The sequence below is a fragment of the Nanorana parkeri genome, unplaced genomic scaffold, assembly GCF_000935625.1.
Source record: "Nanorana parkeri isolate BGI_ZX_2015 unplaced genomic scaffold, ASM93562v1 scaffold796, whole genome shotgun sequence".
Taxonomy (NCBI): domain Eukaryota; kingdom Metazoa; phylum Chordata; class Amphibia; order Anura; family Dicroglossidae; genus Nanorana; species Nanorana parkeri.
In genome coordinates, this window is record NW_017307064.1 from 454,252 (window position 1) to 480,047 (window position 25,796).

The 25,796-nt window shown below is 42.2% G+C and overlaps 1 protein-coding gene across 1 annotated transcript in view; it reads right to left on the minus strand.

Moving 5' to 3' along the window:
* LOC108793968 (syndecan-3-like) overlaps window positions 1-23,868 on the minus strand; it is a 97,552-nt gene extending 73,684 nt beyond the window's left edge. Inside the window, exon 1 of the mRNA XM_018564932.1 lies at window positions 23,595-23,868. Within this exon, the coding sequence (XP_018420434.1) occupies window positions 23,595-23,660 (66 nt within the window). The 5' untranslated portion in view covers window positions 23,661-23,868. The remainder of the gene's footprint in view (window positions 1-23,594) is intronic.
* Window positions 23,869-25,796: the final 1,928 nt, after the last annotated feature.

The following is a 25,796-nucleotide window of genomic DNA, read 5'->3' on the forward strand; positions in this document are numbered from 1 at the left end:
TAGATCTATATATATAGATATATAGATCTATATATATAGATCTATATATATATATTGTAATACATATATTACTGATTTTGATCGGCAATGCTGACACAGGAAACAGTGGTAGTCACCTGACCAGCTATTTAGTGTGGGGAAGGTGGGTGAATCACACAGTACCAGAACTATCGCCATAGTGACCCAGGTGGCTGCTATGGGGCCCGGGGCACAGGGGGGCCCGGCCAGGACAAGGAATAAAGGGGCCCCCCTGATGCCGTGCGGGCCACTATGGCATTGCAGGCTGCTGGCTGTCACTGGCGGCTGTGAGGAGGAACACACCGCTGTCCAGGTTATTGACAACCTGTCAGTGATCTATGCAGCGGTGCATTCCTCCTCACAGCCACTGCTGAGTCAGTGACAGCCAGCAACTGTGGTGGAGGAGGCCAGGGTCCGGTGGCAGTGGAGGAGGAAAAAGAGGCCAGGCACGGTGGCGGAGGTGAAAGAGGCCAGGCCCGGTGGAAGAGGTGGGGCCCGCCGGCGATCGAGGAGGAGATGGGGCCCGGCGGTGGAGAAGGCTGACAGCAGATCGAGGCTGACAGGTAAGAGGTGTGCAGGGGTGTGACCAGCCCACCTGAGACCCTGCAGAGGCCACCATAGACAGTACATGGTGGGCTTTGCAGGGCCACTCTCAGGTGGGCTGTGTGGGATCTCAGGTGAGCTCTGCAAGGGGCGTAACTAGAAATCACAGGGCCCCGTACAAAATGTTGCTATGGGGCACTTTGATTTGTAGTGAAGCCCCTGCACAGTAGCTAACTTTGGAACTATCAATACAGATATAACAGGTAAATATGTTTGTATTTATAACTTGCATTTCCACTTTCACAGTCTGAATACTTTAGAAAGTCTTTGCATTATATATTTACATGATTCAGAAGCATCAGCTATAATTACCTTATATACATCACTGTTAAAGAAAAATCACACATTAATCATCAACTTGCTAAAAGCAACCCGAAATAATACATTGCTAAAAAAAGATACCAAGTAAATGAATAAACAACAGCTGTCAATGTGGATTACTGATGTAGGAGTCCGTTATCTGGAGTCAGATCCTTACCTGAGTGCGTCTGATTTTGCTCTTTGTTTGTAATCACTGTCTTTCATTTAACATTGAGCGGTGATTTACAGAATACTAATATTGCGTTTGATGTTTGGTCAGATATGAGAAGTGGAACTGAGAATTCACAAGCTCAAAGAAGACTGCTGTCTTTAAAGGTACTATCTAGGCAAAATTGAACATTTAACCTTGAGATACACAGAGAAAGCAAACCCTACTTGCTTAGTACTTCACTTGTATTCTGTATTTCGGGGATGCGTTTCTGTAGAACAGCACTCCACTAAGTTCCTTTTGTTGGTAATCTGATCTCAGCTTGTATGCATAACAGCTATTCTCGGACACACCACTGCAGTTTTCTTGCTATTTCCCACTTACAGAAAGCATGGTGTTAAAAAAGACATTTCTTACAGCGACCAATCAGACGGAAACCTGCCTTGGAAATATGAATGCGATTGGTGATACACAGGACCCTGCAAATGAAGAAAATACTTGTTGATCTGCCAGCAATACCCTCAGCTCATAAGTCTTGTTTAGGGCTGACAACACAGCATGTTTGTGGTCTGGTGTCAGTTCTGCCCAATATTTTTTGCTAAACTATTCAACTACTCTTACTCTCATATCTCAACAACATAAAAGCTAGTCATTCTGTAGTCTAAGATAAGAACTAGGAGGGATATTTGAGATAAAACAGGAAGTGTGCAGCAGTGTTTGACAGCAAATTGTGATTCAGTTTTAGTCTTTTGCTAAAATGCTATTTAGGTTTAGTCATATTTTAGTCATCTGAATTGTTTTAGTTTTAGTCTTGTTTTAGTCAACTAAATATTATAAGATTTTAGTTGACTAAATCTACAGTAGTTTTAGTGTACTAGTCTACTTATTAGTTATTAGTCTATATCAGTTTATAATTAATACCAATTTATAAAAAATATTACCACTAGTAGAAAAGATAAGTTCATCATGATGAAACGGAAGGAAAAAGTGAGAGGGTATTACCTGCCATGGTTATATAGACTGAGAATTATACAGATGATGGCAGGGGAAAATGGTTGTGCAATGATTGTGCAGGGGAAGAAATATAATGGCTGCTGACAACTAAAATGACAGGGATGATTAATAAACGTCAAATACCTAGCATGACCCAACACAAAGCTGGACATACACAAGGGACTTTAAAGGAGAACTATGAGGTGAGTGATTTTCACTCATCCTCATAGTTCTAGCCGACCTGAGACAATGCAACTGTCACAGGTCGGCTCAGTAGATCGGGAAGCGAGCGAACGCATACCGGCGTTCGCTCACTTCTCGATACTGTCACGGCAGAGAGCTGTGACAGGGGAGGGACTGGATTTCCCGCTCCGATCCTCCAGCGCTGACTGGCGGAATGGACGGGGGAGGGGGCGGGTACAGCTGGCTCTGCCTCTAGATAGGCAGAGCCAGCTGTCACTCACACAGCTGGGCGGATCCAGACATAATTGTCGGAATCCGTTTCAGCTGCGGCGTCTCAGTATACCGCGAGCTGTAGCTCGCGGTATACTGAGCTTAGGGTGACGGGAGGACTCTAGTTTGTGTCCTTCCGTTCGGAGAACTATGGGGAAAAGCCGTAACCCCATAGTTCTCCTTTAAAGACTAATTTAAGCATTTCTCTTGAATTTCCAATCTAGTATATACTCCTGGAGTAAACATATTTTAACCTTTTATTACTTATGGTATTACGGTTTGAAAATGCAATACAGACACAGATTTACTGCTGTGATATATAATATGTCATTATTTATTTTAAAATTAGATTAAACCAAGTCTTATAAAGAAACAATAACATTGAGTATTTTCAACAAGGGACCAGTAATTAGAAATGCATTGATTAGAAAAACATGCATAGGACATTCTTCATTGTTTCAAGCAGATGTGCAGCTCTAAAATAATAAAATGAAAAGCTATATTGTCTGTAATGCCATTACACATATTACCTATTAGCTGTCTATTCAGGATGAAACCGGAACTAGAAGTCCAAAGAGATTAGTTTTCATTGGATCTCTTCCCAAATCGTCTCTCACTAACATTTTAGTCTAGTTTTAATTAGTCAACTGCAATGTCAATATATTTTCATTATAGTGTTAGTCATCATAACCTACAGGGTTATTCACAAAAGGGTGAAGGGTTTGGAGAAGTGTACAATCTAGGACAACATATCCAAACTGGAAAGTGAGCTGAATTGGAGAATTTTTCCAAATCAGCTACGTTGTCCTCGATTCACTTCTCCTGCCTTCTCCAAACTCTTCATCCTTTTGTGAATAACCCTGTGAGTTTTAGACACAGAAAAAGTGTTGTTGATGAAAACCAAAAACAAAAATTATTAGTCAGCGAAATTAAAGAACTATGGGGTCAGTGTTTTTCCCCATAGTTCTCCTTAGGGTAACGGGAGAACACAAACTAGTGTCCTCCCGTTACCCTAAGCTCAGTATAGATCTGTGACACCCAAACTGCACCTCAAATGCTAATAGGTCAATTTTCTTACATTATCAGGTAGAAGCACAATAGGTGTAATCACTAGATTTTAAAGTAAACTATGGGAAGAGGTCCATAAAGGGTTCCAAACAGCACACTCGGTGCAACCAAGCTGCAGCATGGAAACTCAATCCCATGATAAACTACAATCTCAATACAAATTAATAAACTAAACATGAGATTATAGTCCATCATGCTAATGAGCTTGGAGCGAAAGCTACTTTACAATACACGCAGGGACCATCGGGAACAAAAGCAGCCACCCTCCAGAAGGAAGGACAGTGTCAGCACCAATTAAGAGATGATTTGAGTGATACACAAATAAGATACATTATTGTTAATAGTTAAGATACTTGAATTTATTTTTAAGATTTAACTCCTGCGTTTAGTGTCACTTTAATGTTTAAATGTTTTAGCTTCCTGCAGAATCATCTGGTCCCATGAGGACTGGCCCTGATATCCTGTGTTAGGGTGGCTCCTTTCCCTTGCAGGGTCCTATGGAGTTAGCCTTGTGTGTGCTAGTAAGCTGTATGTGTCTCCACAGACACACAGGTACAGCAAGACAAGACACTCCCCTACTATCTGCTCTCTCTCCTCCCTGCTAAAAGCTACGGTAGTAGAAAGACAGCTGCTGGAGACTGTACTATCTCTTGTGATCTTGTACTGGGCAAAATGTTCACCGAAGTTGAGCCAAGAGAGTTGGAGCTGTTCAGAAATATGACAACTGTATGTGTTTGGACAAAAGTGTAAAGAAATGCTATGCTGGGCAATATATATTTGTTTGATGTGGATTCATTATTGAAAAAAAGTTTGCGAGTTTAATACCAGCTTAAATCATATCATGTCCCCTTTGTGTCATTTCGACTGAATATTAGGTATTAAACATATAATAATTATAATAGCTTTTGCAGTGTTGTATGCATTCAAATATGTAATGACTAGGGATGCACGGATACCGATACTAGTATCGATACAGTGCCAAAACCGAGTATTTGGGTGGGTAATCGTACACGCCCAAATGCTTCCGATACTTATCCCGATACCGGAACTTCCGGTATTAGGAAGCCGGGCAGCGATTCATTACACACTGCCCAGGTTCCTGATTGGCCGGGAAGCCGGCTCCATGCCCCCTCATCACCTGGTGACGAGGGAGCATGGAGCCTGCTTTTCGACCAATCAGGAAGCCAGGGCGGCAAGTAATTTTTCTGGAAGCTGGCCATTCAAGAAGCCGGACGGCGAGTCATTGCCCGCCCCCCAACTTCCTGATGGCCGGAAAGCCGGCTCCATGCTTCCTCGTCACCCGGTGGCGAGGAAGCATGGAGACGGCTTCCAAGCTAATCAGGAAGACGGGCGGCGAGTCATTACACGCAGCCCGGTTTCTCGGCTAATCAGGAAGCTGAGGGGCGGGACTTCCGGTATCGATATTCGATATCGGTGATTACCGGGGAAAAAATATCGGTACCCTAGTAATGTCAATAGTCAAACTACAACTAAAAGCTTCTGCATGACAATCTAAACAAGTCCCAAATTCAGTTACTATGGGGTCTATTCACAAAGCTGCCGAGGGCAGCCGAGTGAATGACCGATAACAAGCCTACTTCAATAAACAAAATATTTACCTAACCTTCCCTAACTGAACCAAATCCTCCATCATTTGATTATCACTTGCTCCCCTTCCCATACACTGCAGTTCACAGTGGGAGGGTTGCAGCAAAAGAGGCAGTGTTGTCAGTTTGGATAGCGGTGGGCAGGACTAGGTATGTTCAGATGCTGACTGAATCAGTGTTCACAATGTTGATAGCCATGCCCCCTACAACATTTGTATTCCACTGTAGTGCAAGCAGGCACAACCTACAAGGCTGCCCTGAATTCAAGACCAGTGCAGCAATGTTGTCACACCATCACATAACACTGTGTCAGATGGCCTTCACTGGCAGGATCAACAGGTATGTGTGGGACTTTGCAAGGGGACTAAAAGAAAACTGTAAGTGCAGATACTCTCATACACTGTGGCAGCACAATTTTTTTGTAATGGAAAGGTCATAGTTCTACATTAAAGTAGAACAGCAATTAAAAACAACTTACAGATGATCTAACCCTTCTTTGCTCTATCCAAAAGTCTAAAAAAATCCTTGCCTGGTGTTTTACTATAAGGAACTAAGGTAGTAGGTGTGCTGCAAATCATTCCATATACGATATTTGAGCCTGTCCACACAACATATGCTTTGGTCTGTGCATATGCTGTGTGTAGGTGTACGATTTTAATTAGCTTCTTGGTGGTGGCAAGTATACTTTCATCATTTTCCACTTATAGCTGGATATGCACTAACGATGACACACCGGCAGAGAGAATCTGTTAGGTAAAAATTAAAGAACAACAACACCTCATTAGGGTTTATCAAAACAGTAAACTGTAAACTTTCAATATTGTTTTGGAAGATTTGAAAATGAACTAATAAGTACAATAAAGTTATTGCAGGAAAAGATTTGTTGTGTATGAATTTCTCAATATTTAAGTACCATTTAGTAATAGCTGTATTGTAACATGTAGGTCATGGTTTACTTCGAAAGAGTTACACAACAAACTAGAAAAGAAGAAATCAGCATTTTTTAAGCATGTCTCTAGACATTAGGATATGGAATTGGTAAACTTTGTTTTATTCTGTTCATAAGTCCCTTTAGCAACTCTGGGGAAACTGCCAAACTAGCAATGGCTAAAAGCCTTGCAATTCCTACTCTTTCCTTAAACCACACAAAACAGTAAAGGGTTGACAATTTTTCATTGAAAATTACACATATTCCAGGAAACAAGTATGTGAACTTTGAATCAGCTAATACAAGCAAAACTGACCAGCTTTTAGCCTGCATATTATATTATTATCCTATGAAGTTCTTAGAGACAGACAGGTTCTGAAAAAAAACTGATTTTTGTACTCACATAAAAACATTTTCTTGAAGTCCATTGAGGGGCACAGGAATGTAATAATTCTTAGGGGTCTATTCACTAAACTGCCGAGGGCAGCCGAGTGAATGACCGATCTGAAGTGAAGTGAGCTGAACACTGTTCGGTTATTCACTTCAGGCTGGTACGGCTGATTTCAGCCGTACATCGGAATGGCAACATAAAAAATGTTAAGCCAGTCCTCCATGTCTGTTTTGTGAGCAAGCAGTGCTAAGGCTAATAACAGTCAGGGCAAGACCAGTTTCTGTTAAAAAACTTTTTTAAAAAAAGAAGATTTTTCTGTAAGTATAACATTTTGATTTTATCGCCCACTGGGGGCCAAGAAATTTAGTAATTCTTAGACATTTGGGATGTCCAACGGAGGGGTGGGCAACAGCCACAGAGAGCATGTTAGTGCCTGAATGAAGGCTAGATAGAAAGGAGGTTGGAAATAAATAAGGTAATTACCACAACCAAAGAAATAACAAAGGGATCAACCTAGTGTTCCAGACCAGGAAAGGTAATCACCACTAAGTGAAAACTACAGTGTGGGTCAAATGAAAAACGACTCTCAAGGACAGATTTCTACTAGGGATGCACCAATACCAGTATCTGTATAGGTGCCAATACTGGGTATTTTCACGTGAAATAAGCGCAGAGAACAGCGCTTTAAATTTTTAAACACAGTGGCTGTCATAAGGTTCGGCGTTTGTTGGGGACCTTGCGGCAGCCTGCTGGGGACCTCACGGCTGCTGTTTACAGCGCCGGTCCGGCTGCACATGTCCCCTTTCCCACCGCCCGCACCTGTCTGCACAGCCATGGGAAGACCCGACACCGCACTGCGGAGTCCCGCACCTGCCCATAAAGTCCTGGTGAGACCCGCACCCACCTCCACAGCCCTGGTAAAACCCTGCACACAGCCCTGGTGAGACCCACATGCAGCCCTGGTGAGACCAACACGCAGCCCTGGTGAGACCCACTCGCAGCCCTGGTGAGACCCTGCACACCGCCTTGTGAGACACTGAACGCAGCCCTGGTGAGACCCTGCACGCAGCCCTGGTGAGACCCTGCATACAACCTTGGTGAGCAAAATAGAGTATGTAGTTTCAAATTATTCTGCACTGCTGTAAAATGTATTGCTAGGATTTGTAGTCCTCTATAGCTAGTGGAATTTTGCATGGCTATATAATGTATTGCTGGGATTTGTAGTCCCTCTGCAGCTTGGAGTCAGTGGCAGAACTACCAGAGTCGCAGTGGTTGCAGCTGCATCCTGGCCCTGGTGCTCCACCAATGCCCTAAAATAATTAGTCTGTATCATTAGTCTGAACTTCATCAACCTCTTAGGTTGTATGTTTGTTAAGGTGGATGACTGGAGCATCTACATAGGGCAGAGACCACTTATCAATAAATTCCCTTTCAAAGGGAAACACATTTTTCGTATTGTCAGGAGGAAGAAATGATTCACAGATTGCTTACAGTCCCCATAGTGGAAGGTTTTACATACCAAGTGTATTGCGGAAAGTATTTTAAAAGACCCTATGCCTGGATCAGCAGGCTGATTTTCCAATTACAGGCTATTACATGTTGAAATACCTAAGCTTCTTTTACCAGTCTTGTGGGACATCTCTAATGAGGATGGCTCTATGGTAATAGGGGTCCTAGGATCATTCTTGGTTCCTTCTGGGGATACTGAAAAATCAGGTCAGCCATGGAAGTGGGACTGCTCTCTGTGCAGCTAAGACATGCTGCACCTGATAGAACAACGATGCCCAAGGTGAGGCAAAGCCTCATGTCCTCAGAAACCTAAACAGCAGAGGCTGAAAAAGGGATTAGGGACTGGAGGTGACCAAGTCAGAGTAAGAGGGCAGTGGCAGGAGACTAGAGAAAGATCGATCCACCAGTGCATGAAAATCAGGAGCAGCAGCATGAAGTTCTTCTAGGCTGAAAGGTAAGAGAAGGAGTGGGACATGTGTGCATGCAACACTCCACCTAGCAAGTGACAGCAGTATTAGGATCCATTCACACATTAGCAGTTGTCACGCAGAAGCATAAAAAATACTGTTTTTTGTGCGTATGTTAACGTTTGCGCATTTTCGTGCCGCACAGTTTTCCACATGGAAAACGCTACTGCTATGTGTGAATGGAGGCTTAAGGTTTGCTCTACCTTCCATCATTAAGGTGTTACTATGCAAATTAATTGATTTAAACAGACATTGTTCATTTTTGCCTGTGTTTGATCTTCTATAAATCCTTTGGGGGTCAGTGGGAGCCATATTCTGTCTGTGCATGTCCAAACTTAAAAAGCAGAACATTCTGAGGAGTGGCGGCACATGGTTCATAAGTATCTGAATTTGCTCACATTTGCATGGCTGTAGAAGCAAGGGGAATTACATAAACATGTTTTTTCCACAAAAGAGATTTGTAATTGTATTTTTAATATTACACTTGCTTTCATTATGTCGCCAGCTAGGAACTGTATTGTTCTCTTTTGAGTTCTTTATAACCATCTCAGAAACTATTTGTCTCCCTTGAAAATCTAAATAGGTTGCATCCAATCTCATAGGTTTTTGCTTAGACAAGTGCATAATCCACTGCAGGCTAAAGAGAAAATTTATGTTGCCGCCTCCAAAAAGACAGGCATGCCAGGAAGATGCTGACTGTGTAACTATTTTTCATGATGCTATAAATTTGACATTCAGCCTTCTGTTTTAACATAATGGAATCCTACTGGCTAGCTAAGGGTGTCTTACACACACATGTGTACATCAGACACCATTAGCTCACCATATATATCCATAAAGGAGAGGCTGCCAAGCTCTCCAGGGACTATGCCTGTGTCTTCCGTGCAGCAACTCATTAACAGCTGCTGAGTGCGACTATGTATACACATAGCATCCCACAGGAGGTAAGAAGCAGTATTAGCAAGAATTTACAAAGAATGTATCATGTACAAATACTGCCTGCCCACAGAGTACAAGTAATGTATTTGGAATCATGTCTGAAATCTTCGTGCATTAATAAACTAAAAAATAATTTTGTTATTAGTCAGATATCCCAAATTGGATAGCTAAATCAGCTGAACACATTCCAGGTGCATCAAACCAAAAGGTTTAAACGTGTTACATTTTATTTTCTTTCTTAAGCAGCCACAGTCTAAGTACAAAAGTCTGTCCACTACCAGCAGCTGCATAGTGGGACTCTTGTTCTCTATGTGGAAGCAGTGGTCTCTCTGCAGAGGTCCAACACTCCCCCTACTGACTCAGACCTATAGCTATGCTATAAGCAAAGATCATGCTCACTGCTGATGGGGAACTCTGGCTCAGCAGGGGGAGTGTCAAACTTCTGCAAAGAGACTACTGCTTCCACACACAGAGCAAGAGTCCCGCTATGCAGCATGCTGGCAGGAGACAGGCTTTTCTACTTAGTTTGATTGGACTGGAAAGCTGAACTCCAGGTAAACAACTAATACACCAAATGGCTTGTATTTCAGTCCAATTCCTGAGTTTAGTATCACTTTAAGGGACTGATTTAAAGCAAGTGTATATAATAATGAATTATTGTACAGTATGTGCCGGCTTTACATCACTCCCTTACGTCACATACACCTAACCTCCTGCACATTTATTTTTACAATGTTGTTGTGCATCCAATCTCCATATGGCATGATACCATAATGTGTGTACAAGTTGGACTATGTCGGTGCTAGTTAGCACGTTTAGGTTGCAGTCAAGTGACAGCATGGAAGGAGGTGATTTGTTATGGTACATAATGGCGCAGAGTCTTGTATGGCCCGACGGGACCTGTCAGAATACAATGCAAACAGAGGTGATTCCTCAATCGACACGCTGTTTGGAATCGCGTCAATTTCTTTTGTTTATAAAGGAATGAAGCAGGGCTAAATGTAGTAAAAAAACAAAAATGCAAGTCCCGGACGTTGGGCGATAGGAATTCCACACCCCTGAAAGCTTATTTGAAAAAAGCCTCTGAGTGCTGCATTCTGTCTGCCCATCACTTTCATCAACTTCCTGGACTCCCAGTGTGCTTTGCATCTCTTTCCCTGCTGCTTGATGTGATGTAATCTCAATTTCTCAAGACTACATATCCCATCATGCATTGCTTCCAGCAAGCAATGATAATGTTACAGTGTTCAGACGTTGAGTTGTAGCTCATAAGGCATATTTACAGGGCTGAGGGAAATAGTGTCAGTGCATTGAGGAAGTACATCCTATATGGAGATCTTCAATAAGTAAACTTTTAGATGGATATGGTTATTAGGAGTGGGATAGAACTTATGGAAATTAAGTATAGACATATATTTTTATTTTACTTTTTTTTTTTTACCATAGATACCTTTTAACAGACCCAAAGTTAGAAAACAATAGCAGCTTTTTTTAGGCTTTACATACATTATCAAGGGTCAGTTGTTCAGCTGATTCAAACAACACAGGTTGACTATAAATTAAAATTTATAGTCAACCTGTCCACTCAACAAAATGAGTCCTAAAATACATTTTATTTCAAGTTGTGCACTAATATGAGTTACCATGACGAAAGGCCACGGTTTATCGAAAAGCCCCATTTGAAATGTTATTTACACCTCCAAATAACCAGTCTTCAGAACCAAATAAGCAAGAGCACATGAATGTGTATATATTTCTTGTTGCAAGTGTATAACTTTATTTTTGCTTTTACATCCAGCCTTTATACTCTTGAAGATTAAATATAGCCACTAATTCATAAGTGTTGTCCTAATTCAGCATGCCATTTCTGGAACTAGTAAGCCTCAGCCTTCTATCCAATTTGCACTCCATGGTGATTGTGTACAACTGGCTGATGGCTATTTTTTGGCAGCACAGAAGGGCCATGTTTCTAACACCATTGACAAGACTCTGAAATGTCTTGTCAATGGTGTTAGAAAGTATAAGACATTCCTGTGGGGTTCAGTGCCCTACATTTACTTACACCCAATCTATCTTGCATGTCTAAGACAAACGACTAAGTTCTAAAAGCTTGCTTAGCATTTCCCAACACTCTAGTAAAATATATCTTTCCACACTGAACAAATACTTTGTGATTTGAGATTCCTACAGATTCCTGTGGCAGGAATCCCAAACCTCCTGTTTAGATGCGGCCACTGTACCCATTCTAGTTAATGACCGGGTGAGAGTGGCAGCATTTGTAAGCGCATTCCGTATTTTATTGTATATGATACCATTACATGCGGTTTGTAATAGATCACTGTCCCTGGAGGCACAATAGATGTGTCCAGGGACAGTGATCTATTCCAAACCTCATGTAATCATATCATATATAATTACATGCAGAATGCCGCTTACAAATGTGGCCTCTGTCAACTGGTCAATAACTTGAATGGGTATAGCGGCCGCATTTAAACAGGAGATTTGGGATTCCTGCCACAGAAATCCGTAGGAATCTCAAACCACATAGTGTGACTGAGGCTTTACACTTTTAAAAGGGCTGCAGTAGGTGCCTCTGTATTTCTCTAAGTAAAGGTTTCCTTCTAAATCAATAAGTAACAATTTCAAATAATTGGATTCAAAATAAAAAGCAGGAAAAAAAGTATAAAACTAATCTAGAGAATATATTCTTAAAGGTCACGACCTAAAAAAATCTATTTAAAAGGCATAAAACTTCTATTATACACAGCCATGCCTATGTATATAGTCCAAAGTTCAGAAATGTATAAGGACACCAAAGTCTATTAAAATCATATGAAGTGGGTTTAAAGTTCTTGGATGATTGCACACTCTCCACTAAGAAAAGTCTGGCACAGTAGGTCACAACCTATGAGATACTAAAAAGCTCTGCCCAGAACCAGAATGAGTTTCGGCCAAATAAAAAAATAAATGTTAGATGGTAAAATGACCTTAACAGCGAAAAACTTCTATGAACAACGTAAAAAAGAAACTTTTGCACCTAATAAGAAGCTAAGACAGTGTAACACATGATGCAGGGAGAAATGAAAAGAAAAGAGGTCAGTAAAACCAACTCACTGGTTCTAAGAAGTTGAACTTGCAGGAACCCTCATGGTCTGTCAATGACAGACAAGTCTAGTGTGTTAATCCTTGCGAGGTCAGGAGGGGTCATGCTTGACTGGATGCCTCATCCCTACTACTAACTTACTCAAACAAGATTAGGCTACTAGGATGTCAGCAGTATTGTTTCTAAACAGTCTAGGGAGCCTAGAGAGATTTTGGAGCTATTTACAACCCAATGAATGCTAACACAGCAACAAAAAAATGGTAATGGTAATCAAAGGTCCCTCAAATGATTATGAAGATATCATATTTACAACCCAACGAATACTAACATTGCAACCAAAACATGGTAATGGTAATCAAAGGTCCCTCAAATGATTATAAAGATGCCATATTTACAACCCAATGAATACTAACACTGTAGCCAAAAAATGGTAATGGTGATCAAAGGTCCCTCAAATGATTGTGGAGATATAATTCAAAAGGGAAAAACATTTTTTTTATTGTTTCAGTCTACAAATCTATCCTAAAATACAAGGTCATGATATCTGATCTGGTCACTTGTTAACTCTTGCCCACCCTATAGCCGCGATTCTGTAACAATGGCGGCGGGAAGCACTTTCACCTGCACATGTTCAAAGGAATTGTGCCGTGGAATAGTCCACTGACACTTCCTGTGCATTGCAGTGAACTGCATCTATACCTTGTCACACACGTACTCGCTGACACTGCAGCGGCGCACACTTCGCTCACCGACAACACACTGTGCACACATTTGTTCTCACCAACTATGCACCAACACCCACTTTTGCACTCACCCACATTGATGTGCAATTTTGCACTTGCGGACAATGCAATGACAGCAACACCTTAATGACGCATACTTTTGCACTCACCAACACTGCAATGACACATACTTTTGCATTCAACAACACCCTAATGATGTGTACTTTTGCACTCACCAACACACAATTATTATTATTATACAGGATGTATATAGCGCCAACAGTTTGCGCAGCGCTTTACAATATAGGGCAGACATTACAATCACAATACAATTCAAGACAAGATGGTAAGGAGGGCCCTGCCCCTGAGGGCTTACAATCTAAAAGGGAGGGGGAAGTGATACATGAGAAGGGAGCTGCGTGGGGATGAATTGTTTGAGAACGTGATAGTCGAGTGGTTAGGTTGAGGTGGGATAGGTTTCCCTGAAGAGATGAGTCTTTAGGGATCGCCTAAAGGCAGTCATGGTGGGAACAGACGGGCAGGTTGGGGTAAAGAATTCCAGAGGATGGTAGAGACTCTAGAGAAGTCCTGGAGGCGAGCATGGGAGGAGTTGACAAGGGAGCTGGAGAGCAGGAGGTCTTGGGAAGATCGGAGCCTACAGTTAGGGTGATACTTTGAGACCAGGTTTGAGATATAGTCGGGGGCAGAGTTGTGGATGGCTTTGTAACTGATTGTTAATATTTTGAATTTTATCCTTTGTGCTATTGGAAGCCAGTGCAGGGATTGGCAGAGGGGGGTTGCAGACACTGAGCGGTTGGTTAGGTGGATGAGTCTAGCAGCTGCATTCATGATAGACTGAAGGGGGGGTAGCCTGTGTAGTGGAAGGCCAATGAGGAGGGAGTTGCAATAGTAAAGACGAGATATAACAAGGGAGTGGATGAGTAATTTTGCTGTTTCTTTGGTGATGAAGGTGCGTATTTTGGAGATGTTACGAAGGTGAAGGCGGCAGGATTTGGATAGTGATTGGATGTGGGGAAGAAAGGTGAGGTCCGAGTCAAGGATGACACCTAGGACCTTGGCATGAGGGGAGGGCTGGATAGTTGTGTTAACGATCTCAAGGGAAAAGACAATGACGCATAATTTTGCACTCGCTACCAACGCAAGGATGCACACTTTTGCACTCACCTACACCACAATGATATGAACTTCTGCAAACATCCATGCATTTCTTTATTAGCTGACATTGCAGCTACTAACAAGTTTGCATCAGTGTATATTTCTCCACTTGCTGATGCTACACCAACTCGTCCTTTTGAACCTGCAATTACTTCAATGGTATGCACTTCTTTAATTGCCAATAATGCACTTTCTGCCCTGGCCAACACTGCAATTATGCATTTTGACATTTGCTGGCATGCTATTCCGCACCTGCCAGCTTTGCAATAACGAGCTGCTATCCACTTGCAACCATGTGCTTTTCTACACTTACCAACACTACAACTTTGCACTCGCTGATTCCGCAACAATGCACACTTTTGCACTCACTAACACCAACAAACAATTCTGTATTCATCCTATTGCTAGTATGTACTTTAAAGCGAGGGGATGGATTCAATAAATTATTCTTCAAAAGAAGTAATAAGCACATAAACAGTGTTTCCAAATTCCAAAAGAGAAAGGAATTTGTTAATGGTTATATTTACAGATATAAACAGCTATACTATTTAGTTACCCACATACAGTACATAACATGACAATGATCAATCCAACTGAAAACAACCAAATTGGCAAGCTAACAATTACACACAAAATCCTGTCCTGATTGCTATTCCTCCACCCATATGAGGCGGTGCTGGCCTCTTCCTATCTGCTCCATGCCTCCTCCAGTCTCCAATAACATGTGGGACCTTACAAGTACTCTGCAGTATACTGCACACAGCTTGCCCTGAGGATGGCCAAACTGTACCTACATTAATGACCATCCTCTCAAGACTATATATGACTAAGAAGTAATGAAAAATGTAAGAATGTAATTAAACATAAATTTACATCTATCCATTTGGGATGTATGTTCAGCGGCTCTTTAATTGTAGAACTGCTTGTATTTGCTTGTGGACCTACAGGGCAGCAATGGCATCTCATCATATCCTCTGCTGTCACATATTATTAGCTGGGGAAGCATTTCTTCCTGCTGTAGTATCATTATGAGTAAAATCTCATGGTCATTACCAATTCTTTTATGTTGTGCGTTCTATTATGCCTGCTTTAGAACACATAAATATGATATTATAGAAGCCTTCTACTGTTGTATTATTGAACTATCATATTATTGATCCATTATATTGTTTGAGGCTTTCTGCTTTGCTGTTTGCACTGCATCCCTTACTAAAAGGATTACTTCAATACATGTCAAATACTTATGGCAGACTGAATACACAAGGAAACAATGGCATTGTTTGAAACCTAAAATATAGCGTATTTGTAAAATATATTAATATATAATCTGCATGTAAAACACCATAGATTATGCTTATATTCTAAATTAAAACACAGCAGGAATGTTAAGTCCTCAATTTAAAGAAATGTATTAATGCATTAAAACAATATGATTAGACATTTTGCATGACAAATCCATTTGACCTCTTTTAACCTCTACTTTATTCAACAGAAATAGGAACAACCATCAGCTACTTAAAAGATTTCTGAATATATCAGGCATACTACTTGTCTCAATATATAAATGCAGGTATGCTTTGGTGTGGTTAACTTGTGGTCTGGTTTCCTTGTGGTACATTTGCCATATGGTGACCATCAGGGGCACCAAGACCACAGGTACAACCACATTTCAATCTTTCCCATGAGGTCTGCATTATGTATATACAGTCCCAAATACAAATGCAGTATGAAAAAAAACAAAAACAAACGGAGCCCCTTTGCTCTATTTGGTGCAGTCTGCCTTAAAGCATTGTATGAAAAATAATAATCACCTTCAGAGAGCAACCCCATGTACCTACATGTAAATCTCTTGAGTGCTGTGGGAGCCCAAAAATCTGGGCTACACTTTTATGCAGACAATAGCCAGTGTTCATAGCCTAACCCTTCCTGCACCCTCACTACTGGTTACTGAGGCCACCTATCATAGTGATGGGTCAATAGTGACATGCAGGAGGTGGGAGCGGGCAGGTCACCACAAGTGACCATGGACGTTGGTTAGCATTCTCATATTGGAAACTGCCAGTTTCTACGGGTCCTAGTGTCCTCTAGTGAATGAGGACATGCTGGTGCCTTGAGGTTTCTTCTATATGCTGTATATGTCCATTAAGTTTTTCGATTTTTTTTTTTTTTACTTTAAGGACTGTGTTCACATCATGCTGTCCCCACAAAAAGAGTTCAGACAAGTTTGTACCTCAAGCATTAGTGCAGTCACTATGGGGGAACCCATGCATGGTAAGAACCATGTCAACCAGCTCTGATTCCCTTCAGAACTGCTTCTTTCCCCATACAAGTCTAGGGAATGCAAAATTAACTGAAGCAGGTCAACTGCACCTGAAATGAATTCTAAATCATACATGTCTCAAACTAATGTCTAAGGCTCCCCTTTCACAAGGGCGGTCCAATCGGGTCTGTCAGTTTTTCAGGTGCCAATCAGATGCCCAATGTTAGTCTAAGGGTAGCCGTATGTAAACGGACAGATGTCCGTTACAACCCGGCTACCCCCCGACTCCGGCCAGGTTTGAAAAAACAAACCGATCAGAGATCCGTGTCGCCGGACCTGATCATGCTAGATCGTGGGTAATCTGAACGGATACATGTCCACTTACATCCAATTCCCCATAGACTAACATGTGGTCCAGCAGTTTCAGTTCTGCTTGACCACATGTACGGACAGAGATGTCCCATCGGTGACATCCGCTCTGTACTACTCTGATCAGGAAGAGATCCATGCACGGATCCTCTCTTGATCAACCTTTGTGAAAGGGGCCTAAATCAAGCTGTGTTGCCAATTGAAACTCGTTGACGCAGGCCCTAATTGTATTGCACAAATGTACATAAACCTTGCGGAAAAAATATATGTATAAATATCACATTTTCAAGGGTTTGAAGAATAGAGATTGCCTGCTTTGTTCTGAACAAAATAATTATGAAAACAAATTTTGTTCTAAAGCTAATGATTATGCCAACCCTAGTAAAGGAGATACGCATGATAAATAACTGTTAAATCTACGTATAAAGAAATAAAATCTTTACAAGCCTACAATTTGCATATAAATGGAAAAGGTTCACATGTGGCAGCAAATATGAGAAGAATCAACGCTGCAATGACCAATTAGCATGATTATAAGAATCTATTTTTTTTAGTGCATTAAATTAAGCATTGTCATAATGAGTAAACTCTGAAAACATGTGATTTTTTTTTTCATTTGAAATCACATTTCAAGTTAGATCTGTCCTTGCTTTAAACTGTTATATAAGTTTATAATTAATACCAATTTATAAAAAATATTACCACTAGTAGAAAAGATAAGTCCATCATGATGAAACGGAAGGAAAAAGTGAGAGGGTATTACCTGCCATGGTTAACGTGTATGTGTTTTATTGAGTGTTTAAGTGCCCATTCATACTGGGCGTTTTATCGCGTGATTTCCGCCGCATGATATCGCAAGAATTTGCCATACAATGCTTTTTAATGGAGCTGTTTTAATGTACAGCTCCGTGTCGCCCATCGCTATCGCCCCTCGCTCGTGCAGGACCCTTTTTCCCGTGGATGTCGCGCAATTTTTGCATGCAGCCCGACGTTGAAGGTCGCGTGATCGTCATTGGAACGTCGCCCGAACAGTCGCGATATCCTGGCCGCGCGGTAATCCGCCCAGGTGAGTGTCGCTCAGTGTGAATGGGGCCTTAATGTTTGAATATGCGGGTTTCCCTACTTTGCCTAAGGCAGTGATGTTGAATGTTTCTTAAACCCGAGCGCCCAAACTGCAATACAATACTAAACTAATTTTCGGCGCTGGCACTTTGAGATGAATAAATTGATTTTGCGTCACAGTTTGGGCACTCGGGTTCAAAAAGGTTCGCCATCACTGGCCTAGGGTGACGGGAGGACGCTAGTTTGTGTCCTCCCGTTACCCTAAGGAGAACTATTGGGAAAAGCCTTAAACCCATAGTTCTCCTTTAATGCTGTTCGTCAGCAAACGATCAGACCTTGGAATGCCCATGTTTTCACCTATAACACACATTAACTGTTCAATGTATGTTAAATTAGTTTACCTGTCTTCTGTGTGTATTTACCGTATCTTGGAGGATGGGCAACTGAAAAAAATAATTCCAACATACCAGATAATTTATTCATAGGCTAGCTAAATGAAGTGAAAATCACAGCAGTATTACTCTGTTTCTTTCTGGTCAAATGCAATGTCAACATGTTCATTTTATTATGGTTTATTGCAAAGCAAGTCTAAAGCCTAAACCAAGCCCCATTGAAGGCGTTCAGTCCCCCCTGAAAATTAGGGAATGGTTGAAACACACCAAGAACACAAGATGAGTACCTCCTGTAGATGCTAGTATACACTGCACTTTAATAATGGTGGTGTCCCAAATGTATTTGTTCTCATATGTGCCCCACTCATTGTGATCCCCATGACACACAACTGTGTAAGGATTAGATTACATTAGGTCAGGTCATTTTGGAACACATATACATGAATCTGAGCACATGAACTGCTTTGAATATCCCTGACCACATGGATGAGGACAATTGCTATGTGCAGCCTTATAGCTGGGCTGGACAAATCCCAGGAGCCAGGTAACCAATGTATCTGTAAAAAATAAGTCAAGGCAACTGGACTTGCTGTATTTTTCTTGAAGACGTTTCACTGGTAACCAATGCTCATTAGAAATGACTGATGTTAGCTAACCTTTGAGCTTTTCTTTCTTTGGTGGAGTTGTCTCCTGAAAATAAAACATGCTGTCTCCTGTACTGGACAGACTAGCTTCTAAACTCCATATTCATTTGTCCATCCCTTTATTAGGTTAGTATTTAGATGTTAAACTTCGATGTGTCATTTACTAGGCTGATTTTTTTCCACCCACATGATGAATAATGGACTGAGAACTCACAAAAAAGCCACACTCAGAGTCAAGTATATCAGAAGAATACACTTTCACATCTTGTAAAATGATGTGTATTAAGTGGAACATTCCGGGGTAGTCAGCTCATGCCACAGTAATGTGACTTATTTATGATGCAATGATACTCTAATTATAGTTTTCCTCCATTGTGCTTGGTTTCCCATCATTGTGCACGGTCAACATGTAAATGATAAAGCAGAACTCCAAGAAAACATAAATAGCCATATTTAAGGGCCTGTTAACACCAGTTCACTGCTGTAATGCACACATTACACATGTTGGTGCAATGTCAGTCGTCCTGAACGACACCCCAACATGTGGTAATTCACTACCAGGCATTGTGTTGTGCTGCCAAAATGCTGCAGGAATGATTTTTGTTGTGGTGAATTAGGTAGCCCATTTAAATGAACTGGCTCTCTTAACACAACACATATTAACGTGTGTGTGTTAAACGCACCACAGTGGACCAGGCTGACATGAATGGGCACTAAGCCTAGCATCCTGATGCTTTGTGTTAATACATGTGCATTAACTTATGTTTTTGCGCGCATTAACATGCATTGTCTTAAGGTAGCCCATACAAATGAATGAAACACATCAAAACATCCACAATAATCTACCTTTTTTTGCAAGACTAATTGTGCATTCATTCAACATTTAAATCCTGCTTAATCACCTTGAATCTATCATTATATTAAAAATCATCTACATACTACAAGGCAGGCTTGAAGTGGGAATGCCACCACTGTGAGTTAATCAGGGTCTAGTGCACTGCACAGTGCTCACATTGTAAAGAGGACCTGTACTGTGGAAGCTGTGCAGGCAGAGAACAAGGGACGAGTCACCAGTATTGCCTGGGGTCTCCCTGAAGCTGATCTTTTCTGTATTACAGGCTTACTATGTATTGATCTGCACTTTGTCTCTGTGTGGATGTGGCCATCTTAGTAACGGAATAGGGCTTTGCTTTCCAGTGTCAGAGATGCTCCTCTAATGACTGGTGATTTTAAAGCAGAACTCTGGGCAGTATTTTTATTAACCCTTGCAGTGGGGCTACCCCCTGCTCCTTTGTGTCTAGGTTATACTCACCCAATCCTCGGAGATGGCCTGCTCTTAGACCAGTCCCTGGACCCTCTCTTCCCAACGGCAGCAGTGGTCTACGGTACCGCTAATCATGTTTTATACACAGTGAGTGGAATTTATCAAAACTGGATCAGACAAAATTTGGAGCAGCTGTGCATGACAACCAATCAGCTTCTCTCTTCAGTTTGTTCAGTTAAGATGTGAAAATAAAAGAGAGAAGCTGATTGGTTGCCGTGCACAGCTGCTCCAGTTTTGATAAATTCTCTTCAGTATATAGATGTGAGGACGCTGAGGAACATTTCCCTACTGCAGCGTAGGAGGAGACAGGCCTCAGTGATTGGAGAAGCACGGAGCTGGCTCAGCAGTTTGGATGAGTATAACTTTTGTTTTTGCACCTAGACAAAAATGAGCAGTTAACCCTTGCAGTGCGGGGGTAGCCCTAATGCAAGGGTTAAGAACACTTTTGCCTAATGATAATGATCAAGAAACAAAAGTTAAGCATCATTCACACAGCTAGAAGTCGGCCCGTACAAATCCGTGCGGCATGCACGGCCATATCGGGTCGTTCCCGGAAAGGACAGGTGCTGCGTGTGATTGTACACAGCAGCCTGTTCTTCCATATGGGAGGACGCGGCCATGCGCCGCCGTACGCTCACCCGAGTTGCACATCCATGCGGGTGTCCGTGCTCGGACGCAGATAGGATCCATCCTGTCTGCGTCCGAGTACGGACACCTGCACGGATGTGCAGCTCGGATGAGCGTAGGACCGCGTCCTCGATAGAGAAGAACAGGCTGCTGCATACAATCACAAGCATCACCTGTCCTTCCCGGGAATGGCCCGATACGGCCGTACACGGCGCACGGATCTGTACGGGCCGACTCCAAGCTGTGTGAATGAGGCCTAAAGATGGTGAAAATGCTGATCTACTGAATAGATGAAGCAGAGAGATGCTTGTCTGCCGGTCTTCAGTTACAGCTTACTTTCCAGAAAGCAGATTAATGAGGAACACAGTAAAAGCGTCACCAAATCTCCCTCCACATCTTGCAAGACTAGCTGTCGGCAGCAGCAGTGCTTTAGATGATCTCACTCTGCAGATATACAACTATGAGGCCACAGGCACAAGAACTAAATGTAAAAGCAACTCATGCAGGCTGGCCTTCTCTCATCCAATTTCCAAACAGGTGGATTAAATCGCTGCAACATCTCACAATTATACGTTGGGGGATTAAATTGTGTTTTTAATAGCACATCTCAAATTATTAAGATAAATGGCAGTTCATGGGTGATCACATGACTGATTACAAGTGGCAGCTAGATGATCACATGACCAACATCTCTGTTTGCTTTTCTGTATCCTTTAGTGGTCATATATGGTCAGTTGAGCTTTGTGGGTAGACCCTAAAGCATTCTGACAGCATGCTTATAACATTTGCAGAAACACGTCTAAAACAGGAAAAAAAATAAAGTTTCCGTATTGCTCATAGTAGCCAATGAGATTCCATGTGACACTCATCTAGCGCAGTTTAGAAACAAAAAGCAAGGCCCAACACCCACAGTCCCCATAAATGATAACAACCTGACAAATAACTGAGTTATGTGGCCATATAAAGAAATGAGGCCACGGGCCAAGTACTTCTCACTTTAGAAGAGCCACAAACTGACATGATTAAATACAAACATTTCACATTATATTCATAGCAACACAGTCCCTTCACAACTCTGAAGTGGCGATATATTTATAACAGAAGACATCGCTGCCATTCCAGATATAACTACATGGCACAGTTTTCACACCACAAATGGACATTTGTAACCCACGACAGACCAGAAATGAAAATGCCTGCAAACAAAGAAGAGCCTGTGCTGTTTATATCTAGCTAATCAAATTCTCCCAGTCACACTTTGTTGGTCAAGTGGGTGCATGAAATGGAGAACCAAATTGGTTGCTACGGGCAACAAAGACAGTTTAACGCAAGGCTGGACACATGCAAGGAGCCAGGTCGCCAATGCTCCTTAAGAATTACAGCTGGTACCCAACTTTTGAGTTTTTCTCTAGCTGTTGTCGATGGAGATGACTCCAAAATACAATCCTGCTGGCTCCTGGATTGGACAGACTGGCTCCTGAATTCCAGGCTAGATATGAATTTGTCCACCCCTGCTTTAATGCATGAGGCCTTCAATACTACAGATATTAAATCTCTAATGACAGATATAATAGTACACAGCCCAAGCATATTTATGGCACACAATAAACTCTAATTGAAATGTGCTGCATTATCCATCCAATTGAAAAAAGGAAATCTGATATGTATTAGCAGTAAGTCTCTTTGATTTCTAGGAAAGAAAGAACAATGTGCTGAAAATACCAACCAATATTTAAACTGCTATTTTACACATTTAGGAGGCATGCCCTATAAATTCTTCTATGAAATGAAAAAAAGACACTTCAACCGTGGAAAAAATATATTTAACATATATGAAACATTGTTCATTCAACAACAATGGTTTGGTTGTTGAATGTTATTTTGCACTATCTTCAGCTGTTGGCCTTGTTTTGTCTTCAAATAACAAAAATAAACACCTTTCAAAAAAAGAAAAAAAGAAGACATTGATGGTGGGGATTTGCCTTTGATTAAAAATGCAATCTGTGTATTCCCACTATGCACTTTCAATTAGCAGCGTTCAACCCTTGTAACTGCAGTTTTATAACCGCACGCCCAACTAGTGTACCTCACCTGCAGAATGAAATCACTGGGACACAATGGGCAACACTGATGAGGGCACACATTTCTGGGAGCCTATGGACACACGTGCCTTTAAAATGACACCATGGAATCACCCATAGCAGAAGCATAGCCATTTTGTCAGATGATACATTGTGATCAGCACCCTGCTTCATTCGATAGGAGACAACATGCAGGCAAAAAGGAATAAAATGAAGAAGGTGACAACCTGAGCTGGCTTTCAATCATAGGGAATGGAAGCAATGTGTGGGTGAAGGCTCTTTGGCAAGTCTAGGCGGTCATGAAATGGTTAATGGGAGAGGGTGTTAAGGGTGTATCCTAGAGCTGTGTAAATGACTTGATAAATGGGGATCTCTATGATGTTACTCACCAGAGCAGCCTGGGTGATGAGCAGCAGAAGCCCTGCACCATGTATAATTCCAAAGGCAAAATGCATCCTTCTTTTGGCTAGAGATCTCCCTACAAATAAGGCGACTGAAGAGCCCTCCTTTCTCTTGCTTTTCACCCCCGATCACTCTTATTCCTCCATAAGGACAGGCTAGATCCCTTACAGTGACAAATCCTCTCTCCCTCCGTAGCAACCTCCTCCACCTTCTGTCCCTCCCTTGCTGCTCCTTCTTCTTCTTCTCCCCCTCACCCTGCAGCCTCCTACCTTCTCCCTCTTCTCTTCCTCCCTCCTTTTCACCTTCACTATTTAGATCGCTCTCTTCTACCCGCTATCGTTTTCCTCGCTCTCCTCTTACACCCCTCGCTCTTCTCTTTCCCCTTTAGCAGGAAACGTCTCCCCCTCCCTCTCTCTCCCTAGCGATCGATGAGAAGAAGGTACATGTACTAGGAGACGGCGAGGACTAGCGGCAGGGTGGCGCGCCATCTTGTGGACGTTTAGCGGAAGTGCAGGAGAAGGCGACCCTGTGTTATTGCGAGTCATTATTCATCATGATACAATACCTGTCCCTCACTAGGTTGACCTCATCCCCAGGATATAAAGGATCGTATTCCTCAAGGGAAACAAGCTGCTTAATCTGGCATTTCATGTTCACTGAGCCTGGGTGCAGTGCAGAAAAGGAATGACAAGAATGGCGAAAGAGAAAGGATATTGGCAGTCTGTTTTCTGTGCATTTTAAAGTGGACCTGTCATATTTATATCAGACAAAATAAGAGAGCTGCAAAGCAAAATAAATAAAGAGAGCTGCAAAGCAAAATAAATAAAGCAGACATCAGTGTTATTGTTAAATCCACTTATAAAATTATCAAGTTATTATATCATTATTATTAGTACAGATATTTTTTTTTGGTACTCGTTGATACCAAAGTCCCATTAAGGAAGCCAGGCGGTATATAATGACCTGCCACCCGGCTTCCTGATTAGCCAGGTGGCAGGTAATGACACGCCGCCCCACTTCCCGATTAGCCAGGAAGCTGGCTCCATGCTTCTCGTTACCAGATTATGAGGAAGCATGGAGCCAGCTTTCTGGCTAATCAGGAAGCAAGGGGGCGGGTAATGACTCACCACTCGGCTTCCTAATTGGCCAGCTTCCTGACCAATCAGGAAGCCGGGCGGGGAGTCATTACATGCTGCCCGGCTTCCTGATTGGCCAGGAAGCCGGATCCATGCTCCCTTGCTCCCAAGGTGACGAGGAAGCATGAAGCCAGCTTTCTAGCCAATTAGGAAGCCAGGGGGCGGGTAATGACTCACCACCCGGCTTCCTGATTGGCCAGCTTCCTGACCAATCAGGAAGCCGGGGAATGAGTCATTACACGCCACCCGGCTTCCTGATTAGCAGGGAAGCCGGCTGCATGCTCTCTCGTCACCAGGTGTCGAGGAAAGCATGAAGCCAGCTTTCTAGCCAATTAGGAAGCCAGAGGGTGGGTAATAACTCACCACCTGGCTTCCTGATTGGTCAGCTTCCCAACCAATCAGGAAGCTGGCCGTCTAGTCATTACCCGAACCCCCCAGTTTCCTGATTGACTGGGAAACCAGCTCCATGCTCGCTGGTGGCTTTCTAGCCAATCAGGAAGCCGGGTGGCGTGTAACGACTCTCCGCCCGGCTTCCCGATACCGGAAGTTCCAGTATCAGGATAGTTTTAGGAACATTTGGGCGAGTACGAGTACTTACCCAAATACTTGGAATCAGGACAGTTGCCGATACTAGTATCGGTATGGGTGCATCCCTAATTATTATTTATTTTATAATTATATATTCTATATTATAATTCTATTTAAAATTGTTATATAATTATTATTCACATATTTTTTGATAAATAATAAGGATTGTTATTAGTTATCATTATCAAGTTATTATTAAATTATTTGCATTTATTATTGCTACTTGTTGCCAGGCAGCCTGGCTTTCTGAACAATCAGAAAGCTGGGCAGCACGTCATGACTCACCTCCTGGCTTCATGATTGGCTAGGAAGCCGACTTCACTTGTCGCTAGGCAGCCTGGTTTCCTGACTAATCAGGAAGCCAGATGACACGTCATGACCCGCTGCCCGGCTTTCAATAGAACACCGGCTTCCCAGGCCCACCACCCAGCTTCCTGATGAGCTGGCCTCACGATATTTCAGGAT